General features: G+C 43.7%; 1 protein-coding gene across 1 annotated transcript in view; it reads left to right on the forward strand.

Moving 5' to 3' along the window:
• Nucleotides 1–10,767, forward strand: part of map3k10 (mitogen-activated protein kinase kinase kinase 10) — a 33,938-nt gene extending 23,171 nt beyond the window's left edge. The window contains exons 4-9 of the mRNA XM_056283744.1: nucleotides 4,482–4,657; nucleotides 5,838–6,084; nucleotides 6,651–6,773; nucleotides 7,026–7,164; nucleotides 9,770–9,882; nucleotides 10,397–10,767. Coding sequence (XP_056139719.1) covers nucleotides 4,482–4,657; nucleotides 5,838–6,084; nucleotides 6,651–6,773; nucleotides 7,026–7,164; nucleotides 9,770–9,882; nucleotides 10,397–10,767 — 1,169 coding nt within the window. The remainder of the gene's footprint in view (nucleotides 1–4,481; nucleotides 4,658–5,837; nucleotides 6,085–6,650; nucleotides 6,774–7,025; nucleotides 7,165–9,769; nucleotides 9,883–10,396) is intronic.
• The last annotated feature ends 617 nt before the right edge of the window (nucleotides 10,768–11,384 follow it).

An 11,384-nucleotide genomic window follows, 5' to 3' on the forward strand; every position in this document is an offset into this window, starting at 1 on the left:
AGCAGCGGACCCCCACCCCCATCCCCCACCCCACCCCCACCACACGCACACACACAAGGTTTATTTCAGAGCCACTGAATTTGAAGTAATACTGTGTTACTAACGACGAGAACTAAGGGGTACACCGGGGGGGGGGGATATGAGAACATCTGGTGGGTTTCGCTGACGTCACTTCCTGTACATGTTTATTGAGTTTAGTCCTTTACCTGTGGTCACTTGGGTCGGATTTCCCCCTTTACCCTTGGCCTTTTTTCTTCTTTTTTTTTTTTGCTGCCAATAAAGCCCACCAACACGCTGTTGTGTAGTTTTACCCCTCCTGGGAATAGAGGGGTAGAAAAGAGTAGAAACACCTGCCCTGTGCTCTGAACTGACCCATGCAGTGTCCCGGTCTCCCAGGCTTCCCTCTCTGCTGTTTAGGGGCTGGTAAGGTGCGGGCGACATGGTAAAAGAGGTGGCTGCTGGGGTATTTCTCGCATTGTCGAACTTCAAAGTCATCGCCACTCGTTCTCTCCCTAAAGCTGTTTCTCCTCCTCATCCCCCTCTTCCTCTCTCCTCCCTCTTATCCGTGTTCATCCCTTAATCTCTCCTTTGTCATCCTTCTCTACGCCCTCCGCTCTGTTTATCACTATCCCTGCCTCTCCCTCTCTCTCTCCCTCTCTCTCTCTCTCTCTCTCTCTCTCTCTCTCACTCTCTCTCCCTCTCTCTCTCCCTCTCTCCCTCTCCCTCTCTCTCTCTCTCTCTCTCTCTCTCTCTCTCACTCTCTCTCCCTCTCTCTCTCCCTCTCTCTCTCCCTCTCTCCCTCTCCCTCTCCCTCTCTCTCTCTCTCTCTCTCTCTCTCTCTCTCTCTCTCTCTCTCTCTCGCTCTCTCTCTCGCTCTTTCTTTTCTTCTACGTTTTCTTCATCCTCCCTGTCTGCTCTCGCTTCAACTTCTGGGTCGACTGTTCTCAGCTCGTCATAAACATTATTTACTATTTTTAGTCTGAAGCTGTTCTCAGCAGCGCTCCTCCAACAGGCCTCGGCGGGGGCTTAGGCACCGTCGTTTAAATTGGGTTTTTTTTTAAAAATATGATATCATAATAATACCAGCAGTGGGTTTAAAGCACCTTTTGCTACAACAACATGACAAACTCATCCCCAGTCAAGTCAAACAAGAGACATGGGGACGTGTAAAAGGAAATGAAGAAAGAAAAAAGCTAAAAAATGTGACGTCATGACTCTCTGGCGGGGGTTTGCAGACCAGCGGTGTGAAGACACAGCAGAAGGCACGCGGTCGTGTAAGCTGCATACGTGTCCTCACAGCACGTGCATGCAGACCGTGTTGCTCATCGTCATCGTCATGTGACGTCTCCTGCCCCCGTTGACGTCCGTCCCGTGCAGACAAAAAATCCCAAAATGACCAAATGGGTCAGTGTTCCCTAGACCAGCTACACCCATGTCGTTGATCCGACCTCCCCAATCCAGTTTACATTTCATATCTGCCCCCTGACGTAGGCTTAAACCCATCGGTGGAAGAGTTTTAAACTTCATGGATAATTCTGGGGCATTTCTGTTCAACCGTGGTCTGCTTTTTGTAGTTTTTTGCTTATGTCGTTCTACTCTCCGGCTTCATTTTGGAGATTTTGGGGTAACTGAACTGGGTAAAGTGCGGCACGGTGGCGCGGTGGTTAGTGCAGTCGCCTCACAGCAAGAAGGCCCTGGGTTCGAGTGTAGCCCAACCTTGGGGGTCATCCCGGGTCGTCCTCTGTGTGGAGTTTGCATGTTCTCCCCGTGTCTGTGTGGGTTTCCTCCCGGGGCTCTGGTTTCCTCCCACAGTCTAAAGACATGTAGGTCAGGTCAATCAGCCGTACTAAATTGTCCCTAGGTATGAATGTGTGTGTGTGTGTGTGTGTGTGTGTGTGTGTGTGTGTGTGTGTGTGTGTGTGTGTGTGTATCTGCGCTGTGTGATGGCCTGGCGGCCTGTCCGGGGTGTCTCCCCACCTGCTGCCCAATAACTGCTGGGACAGGCTCCAGCATCCCCGCGACCCTGAAAGCAGGATAAGCGGTTCGGATAATGGATGGATGGATGGATGGATGGATGGATGGATGGATGGATGGATGGATGGATGGATGGATGGATGAAGTGGGTAAAAAAACAAAACCGCAATTATCCTTTAATGATTCCCTGATGAACACTCACTCTTCTAAACCTGCCCCCTGGATGGGTGCGACAAAAACTGTAGTTATACATTATACCAGCGGTTCCCAACCAGGTCCTTGGAGACCCACAGGATGGTTGGTAGTCAGTTAATGTTCACCAGCATTACTGTGGGCCACGCAGAAGGCCGGACTGAGAACCACTGCAGTGCACTATATACTGACATTACACTATATACTGACATTACACTATATACTGACATTATATACCAACATTACACTATATACTGACATTATATACTGACAATACACTATATACTGACATTATATACTGACATTACACTATATACTAACATTATATACTGACATTACACTATATACTGACATTATATACGGACATTACACTATATACTGACATTATATACTGACAATACACTATATACTGACATTATATACTGACATTACACTATATACTAACATTATATACTGACATTACACTATATACTGACATTATATACGGACATTACACTATATACTGACATTATATACTGACATTACACTATATACTGACATTATATACTGACATTACACTATATACTGACATTACACTATATACTGACATTACACTATATACTGACATTATATACTGACATTACACTCTATACTGACATTACACTATATACTGACATTACACTATATACCGACATTACACTATATACTGACATTATATACTGACAATACACTATATACTGACATTACACTATATACTGACATTACACTATATACTGACATTATATACTGACATTACACTATATACTGACATTATATACTGACATTACACTATATACTGACATTATATACTGACATTACACTATATACTGACATTATATACTGACATTACACTATATACTGACATTACACTATATACTGACATTATATACTGACATTACACTATATACTGACATTACACTATATACTGACATTATATACTGACATTACACTATATACTGACATTATATACTGACATTACACTATATACTGACATTATATACTGACATTACACTATATACTGACATTATATACTGATATTACACTATATACTGACATTATATACTGACATTACACTATATACTGACATTACACTATATACTGACATTATATACTGACATTACACTATATACTGACATTATATACTGACATTACACTATATACTGACATTACACTATATATACTGACATTATATACTGACATATTACTATATACTGACATTACACTATATACTGACATTATATACTGACATTACACTATATACTGACATTATATACTGACATATTACTATATACTGACATTACACTATATACTGACATAACACTATATACTGACATTATATACTGACATTACACTATATACTGACATTATATACTGACATTACACTATATACTGACATTATATACTGACATTACACTATGTACTGACATTATATACTGATATTACACTATATACTGACATTATATACTGATATTACACTATATACTGACATTACACTATATACTGACATTATATACTGACATTACACTATATACTGACATTATATACTGACATATTACTATATACTGACATTACACTATATACTGACATAACACTATATACTGACATTATATACTGACATTACACTATATACTGACATTATATACTGACATTACACTATATACTGACATTATATACTGACATTACACTATGTACTGACATTATATACTGATATTACACTATATACTGACATTATATACTGATATTACACTATATACTGACATTACACTATATACTGACATTATATACTGACATTACACTATATACTGACATTACACTATATACTGACATAATACTATATACTGACATAATACTATATATACTGACATTACACTATATACTGACATAATACTATATACTGACATAATACTATATACTGACATTACACTATATACTGACATTATATACTGACATTACACTATATACTGACATTACACTATATACTGACATAATACTATATACTGACAATACACTATATACTGACATTACACTACTGACAATACACTATATACTGACATTACACTATATACTGACATAATACTATATACTGACAATACACTATATACTGACATTACATACTGACATTACACTACTGACATTACACTATATACTGACATTATACAGCACACGTCTGCTGTTGACCAACATGCGTTTGCAGCACCAGGCATGAGTTGTTAGAACTCCAGTGCTTGTAGTGGGAGTGTTTTATTAATTTTGTATTTTACCAAGCAGCACTGCCATTGTTTTTGTCTGTGGTTTAGAGTGCTGGAGCCCAAACCCCCACAGTAGGCCCTCCTTCACCTGCATCCTAACACGGCTGCTGGCTATCGAGCAATCGGCCATGTTTCAGATGCCCCTCGAATCCTTTCACTCCTTACAAGAGGACTGGAGAGTGGAGATCCAGCAGATGTTTGATGAGCTCAGAGCCAAGGAGAAGGTGAGGACTCTGAAAAAAAAGTGCGCTTGGTATCTGTTGCACCATGTTGGGTTGGAAAAATGATCCCCAGACAACATCGATCCATACGGTGAGACTTCTGACCTCGTGAATTACTCATAGTGACGCAGCAAATGTGGACCGTCCTTCTATGTGGTCTGTGGAGGCACATATAACCACCAAGTCATCACTGAAAATGATATTTTATTACCTGAGTTTCCTCTAGATCAGTGGTTCTCAACCTTTTTGGGGTCCTGGACCCCCTGCGTATTTTTGATCTACCCTGAGGACCCCTCCACCTGATCTTGGGGGAGGGGGGTTGCAATTTGATAGAAACAGTAGAAACTGCATTTTAAATTGCATTATAGCATTTATTCACTCTTTGGGGCAAAAATAAGAGCTTTCAGTTGTAACTTAGATATAGTTAACAAAACAGAATTCTTATGCAGTAACTTTCAGATATATGTAACAACAGAATATGTATTCAGTAACTTTCAGATATATGTAACAACACAGAATTGTTATGCAGTAACTTTTAACAATGCAAACGAGAGCGAGATCTCTTATTAAAATACAATAAATTACACTTGTGAAACAGATGTAATTAGAGAAAAAAGTCCTGTTACCCTTTATAGTTTAGGTAGATAAAGGTCTCAGTGACATTTGAGTAAAATAATCCTATTTCTATAAATGTCATAGGATCTTTTTTTTTTAAAGATATTTTATTTTCACGGACCCCTTGCAATTACACCACGGACCACTAGGGGTCCGCGGACCCCCGGTTGAGAAACACTGCTCTAGATAACCGGTACTTACTTTGGGTGGAAGTTAGAGACTTTCAGACTTTACCCCCCTTGTGGGAATAACACTATGTCAAAGTGAGAGCGATGACTCATAAAAAAAGCGTGTTGGATGTGGTTTTGAAAGATACCGTCTCTCCATTGATTAGATGTAAATGTGGACGTGACATGAGATATGGAGAGTGGCAGGTATCGCACCAGTTGGCTGTCTGTCAGAGGTGTAAATTGGAGTCATCCTAGCAACAAGCGCGGTGGCTGCGGAGGTGTTATGCTGCCATGCTCACGCCGCATCTCATTGCAATCCTTTCCGGTCCCATCCCCTCCTCCTCCTCCTCCTCCTCCCCTTCCCTCTCAAACCCTTCTCCTTCATTCCCCTATTGTAGGAACTGAGGTCCTGGGAGGAGGCGTTGGCCAGAGCGGCGGAGGAGCAGAGGGAGCAGGAGGAGCAGCTGAGGAGGAGAGAGCAGGAGCTAGCGGAGAGGGAGATAGACATCGTGGAGCGAGAGCTCAACATCATCATCCACCAGATGTACCAGGAGAAACCCCGAGTCAAGAGGAGAAAGGGCCACTTCAAGAAGAGCCGATTACTCAAACTGGGCCGAGACAGCAACTGCATCAGTCTGCCCTCTGGTGGGTGAACGGGGAGCTGCAACGCTGGTCTCGTTTCATGTTGCACAGTGCAGCGTTGGCCTTTTCAGCTCTGGCAGTTCAGGGTGCGCGTTGCACTGAGACGTGTAGGGTCAACAACACGACGCAGCTGTAGCCCAGATAGGCAAAAATAAAATAAAATCTACCAGATTAAATTGTTGTGTATGCCAGAGGATGCTGGTAAGTCCCGGCCAGTCCCTGACAGTTGGGAACCCAGGTAACGGCAACAACAACGTTAATCCATTTTGCAAGGATGTGATTTTTTTTTTTTTAATGCCCTTGGTACGTTGGTGCATCACAAGCCAACATCTGTTTGCTTCTGCATTCAGATCAGTTTTTGTTTTTTGTTGTTGACACAATTGTCTTCCCCCACCCCCAACTTTTGATTGCCAAAACTTTATGGGAAAAAATCCATCTATCGTGTTTGACGTTATCGCTTTCATGATTTCAGACGCCCCTCGTGTTGAGATATTTGACGCGTTACGGTATTGCGAAAGCGATATTAAACGTTTCTTCTTTTCGTTTACCCGTCTTTTCCCCGCACGCAGGCTTTGAGCACAAGATCACAGTGCAGGCGTCCCCCAGTTTGGACAAGAGGAAAACACAGGGGAGCGAGAGCGCCAGCCCCCCTGCAAGCCCCGGGGTCATACCCCGGCTAAGGGCCATAAGACGTAAGCACGTGTGTGTGTGTGTGTGTGTGTGTGTGTGTGTGTGTGTGTGTGTGTGTGTGTGTGTGTGTGTGTGTGTGTGTGCAAGCACATGAGCTGGAAAAAGAGTGATAGAAATAGAGAAAGACAAGAAAGGACGAGGGAAAGAGGGACAGAGACAGAGAGAAGGGGGGAGATAGCAGAGCATGCGTACGTTACTTGACTATAATGATGAAATATTTTGTGTCTTCTTACTCTTTCCATGCTTTCACACAGTGACCCCCAGCGATGGCAGTAAGACATGGGGCCGCAGCGCTGTGTGTAAGAAGGAGGAATTGTCCACCAACAAGAAAAAGGGACGCACGTGGGGGCCCAGCTCCACCCACCAGAGAGAGAGGGTGGGCGGGGAAGACAAGTATGTGTACATGTTTAAACAGCTCCAGACGGCCTTCTCATGCGTCGCCGTTGTCAAAACTGCTAAAACGTGTGAACCAGAGTCAAGCCTTGGGCAGACAGACAGTGTCCAGGACCTATTGTCATGCAGACTAGACCCACATAGTGCGAGAGAAAGTTAAAGCATCTCCTGACCATACGGGCCGAGGACCTGGTATGAGGCCGATGTTGGTGTGTTTGGATCTATTAGTAGTGCCAGAGTGAAGCCACAGTATATAGCATTATTATTTCCCCGTGGTTTGATTCAGATTTCAGCAGAATTGCTATAACACTAAAAGCAGTCTGCACCGCAGTCTGGTTGGAGGAGTCGGGGTAAGTCAGGTTCATTTTTCCAGACCCAAATCCCAGTTACAGCCCCAATGGGCTTCACATCCACACGGTGAAAAACAGGTATGAACATACAGATAATCCACTGCCAATAATCTGAAGTGATCAGCAAATCCACACATCAACCTCAGGGAACAAATCTCCGTATACATCAGATTATTTGTTACTAGTTTCAGGAGGAATGTCTTTATAGCATCGTACTTGCCAGCAACTGGCGGAGCTTCCAACAGCGTCATTGCTCGCGCCGTTGTCGATGCGTCTAACGCCGCCACTACGTGGAAGTACTGCGTTGCATCCTGCGTTATCCCTCTCAGCTGGAACTGGGCTTCCACATGTTGAAACCACGGCCGTGGATTATGCTGCCAAAAGTCGGGTAGCTTCACAGTAGCGGCGTAAATGCTAGCGTTAGCAATAGCCATGTTGTTAGCACCGGCGTCGTCGTTGTCAGACATACTCGTATTAGTAGTTCGATCACGTCGGGGTCACCAATGTGGAGTTAGAAAACAACGAGACACGAGACGTGAGAGTAGACGTAGTCGAGGTAGTTTACTAGCTCCAACTTTGCATGTCATACGTTCGACAACGACACTGAACTGTGTACCGGAAGCGGAAGTTCATTATCTGACCCCTCACCTCTTCCTTAAAGGTACACTGTCCTCTTAGGTGAATGTCTCTAGTTATATAGATGTGGGTCACCACAACACGTTCGAAAAGGAGTAGGAGGAAGTATACACTTATTTTTTTCCTGCCCCTTCTCGCCTACTCTTGCTAACTCAGCTACTATACATTACAGAAAGGAAAAGAAACAAAAATATTATAACAAAAAAATATCCATTCATCCCTCCATTATCCAAACCGCTTATCCTGCTCTCGGGGATGCTGGAGCCTATCCCAGCAGTCATTAGGTGGCAGGTGGGGAGACACCCTGGACAGGCCTCCAGCCAGGCCATCACACAGGGCCCCAACACACACAATCATACCGAGGGACAATTTAGTACGGCCGATTCACCTGACCTGCATGTCTTTGGACTGTGGGAGGAAACCGGAGCCCCCGGAGGAAACCCACGCAGACACGGGGAGTACTTGCAAACTCCACACAGAGGACGACCCGGGACGACCCCCAAGGTTGGACTACCCCGGGGCTCGAACCCAGGACCTTCTTGCTGTGAGGCGACCGCGCTAACCACTGCGCCACCGTGCCGCCCACCATTTCTAATACTATTCAACACATGCCATATACCTTTGGTGTTGTTTTCATTGGTCTCTAGCTCTTTATTACAGTGTTCCGCCTTGCATTTCCTCATAATGTTAGTTAGCTTGTTTTTATATCTTTTGTATTTTATTTCTGCTTCTGTAGTTCTGTGCTTTATGAATTCTTTGTTGAACTTATTATTTATGTCAAGGGTTACGTAGTCCCTTTGTGATCCATGGACTATCTGCACATTTCCGTTTACTGTTGAATTGTTTTACTGGGCATTTGTTGCCTTATTAGAGGTGAATGAATGAATCGTAGGCTTTATCCGTGTCTTTTCCTTTGTATACGGTGTTCCAGTCATGTGTTAGTAATGCATCGGTAGCGACAGTAACTGATAATGGATGACAAACCTCCATCCTTACACTTGCAAAGAGGGCCGAGTTTCCTGTTTTTTGGCAAACCCAGGTGTTGCAACATGAGTCCACACTGAGTGTAGGGTTGGGTGATCTAAACGTCAAATCACAACATCTATGTAATGTCAATTCATTGCTGAGCTTTGATCGAGTGCTCGCTCCGTTCAGAAAGATCCAGACCTCAACAAAATGGTCATAAACTCCACACCAAATGATGCGCACGTAAAAGCCACCTAATTTCGATAAGCCCCCAATTTATCTTGCAAATTACAAGATGTCACTCTTTACCTTGACAATGGATGGGCTGGATGGTAACCAATTCATTATATAGGACATGTCAGGTATGTGAAATCTAAATAAGGCGATCAAGACCTTGCAATTAGCACCATTTTTATATAGTTGTTCCAAAAATTCCTTGTCCATATAGCCAGTTGTGTGTTGGCCCTGTGATGGCCTGGCGGCCTGTCCAGGGTGTCTCCCTGCCCGCTGCCTAATGACTGCTGGGAGAGGCTCCAGCATCCCTGCGACCCTGAGAGCAGGATAAGCAGTTTGGATAATGGATGGATGGGTGGATTTCAGGTTTTTTTTTGTATCTGCAACTTAAAATGAGTCAAACATCTCTCCTTCTATAGGCTGAAGTCGCTAGGTGAGGGGTGTAAGGTGTGGTCATCCAGTGCCCCCAACCTAGGCAAGTCCCCTAAACATGCACCCATGACTGCTGGCTTCTCCAGCCTCAATGAAATGGGTAAGTATTCTCCCTGATGACATTAAATGTAAAAACAAAAGAGCAACTCATCACCAAGTTTGTGCCGGAGTCATCACAACACTCATTTTCCTCCACCCCCTCCCACCCCCTCTCTCTCTCTCTCTCTCTCTCTCTCTCTCTCTCTTCATCTCTCTCTCTCTCTCTCTCCTCTCTCTCTCTCTCTCTCTCTCTCTCTCTCTCTCTCTCTCTCTCATCTCTCTCTCTCTCTCTCTCTTTCTCTCTCTCTCTCTCTCTCTCCCTCTCTCTCGTCTCTCTCTCTCTCTCAATTCATGACTGTAGTTATGTATAGTTTTACAAAAACACATTGTGTGAGGTCATAACAATTCATGATAATCACTATTAACTAGTACCATGTTATTATGGGAACAATACGGTAAGATACATCAATACGAAAATGAAAAAATAAAACATAAAAAAATATGACACACAATAAAATGCAGATTGAGGAAACTAAGTACTGTCTCTTTTTCTTCTCTACGTTTCCTTTCACTAGAGGAGTGCTGTGAATTTGAGGAGTCCCCCGGCTCCCTAATGCCCTCGGAGCCCTGCAGTAATGGAGCTGTGGATGATACAGGTTCACTGTGGGGCAGCCTGGGGCCTGGAGTAGTTCATGGATCTAATATAGGCTCCTCTGTGCCACCTGGAGGTCAGGGAACAGGGATGGGCTGCCAGGACTCCCTCCGTCGCTGCAGCCAGAGGAAGAAGAGTGATCTATTGCTGTTGGGCTGTGCCTCGATGCTGGCGTCTGTGGCCTTGGGACAAGACTTACTACAGCAAGGGAAACTGCAGGTAAAGGAGGAAAGAGGGATGAGCAGTGAAATGGATGGAATTATGAAAGGAGAAAGGGAATGGGTGTGTGGGTAGCAGAGGTTGCTAGTGCAGCACAATACAGGACAACAAGTTGATTAATGGTAGTGCCATTGTCACTGATCCTAGTCAAGTCAAATTTATTTGTATGGCCCAAAATCCCAAATAAGCATTGCAATCAGAGGAATATATAACACCCCCTATCGTTGGACACTCAACTTGGATGAGGAAAAACGCCACAGTTCAGCCCTTTATAACTATTGTAAGCCCTTTAGAACTGTTGCCAGCCCTTTGGAACTCTAGTCAGCTCTTTTGGACTCTAGTCAACCCTTTAGAGCTCTAGGCAGCCCTTCAGAACTGTTATCAGCTCTTTAGAATTCTAGTCAGGTCTTTTGGAATCTAGTCAACCCTTTAGAGATCCAGTCAGCCCTTCAGCCCTCTAGTCAGCCCTCTAGAACTGTTATTAGCCCTTTAGAATTCTAGTCAGGCCTTTAGAACGCTGATCAGTGCTTTAAAACTCTTGTCAGCCCTTTGATAGTGTTGTCAGCCCATTAGAACTCTAAGTCAATCCTTCAGAACTCTTGTCAGCCCTCTTTGTCAGCCCCTTTAGAACTCTATCCAACCCGTTACAATTCAGCTCTTTAGAACTCTAATCAGTCCTTTATAACTCTTGT

The sequence above is a fragment of the Lampris incognitus genome, chromosome 7 (assembly GCF_029633865.1).
Source record: "Lampris incognitus isolate fLamInc1 chromosome 7, fLamInc1.hap2, whole genome shotgun sequence".
NCBI lineage: Eukaryota > Metazoa > Chordata > Actinopteri > Lampriformes > Lampridae > Lampris > Lampris incognitus.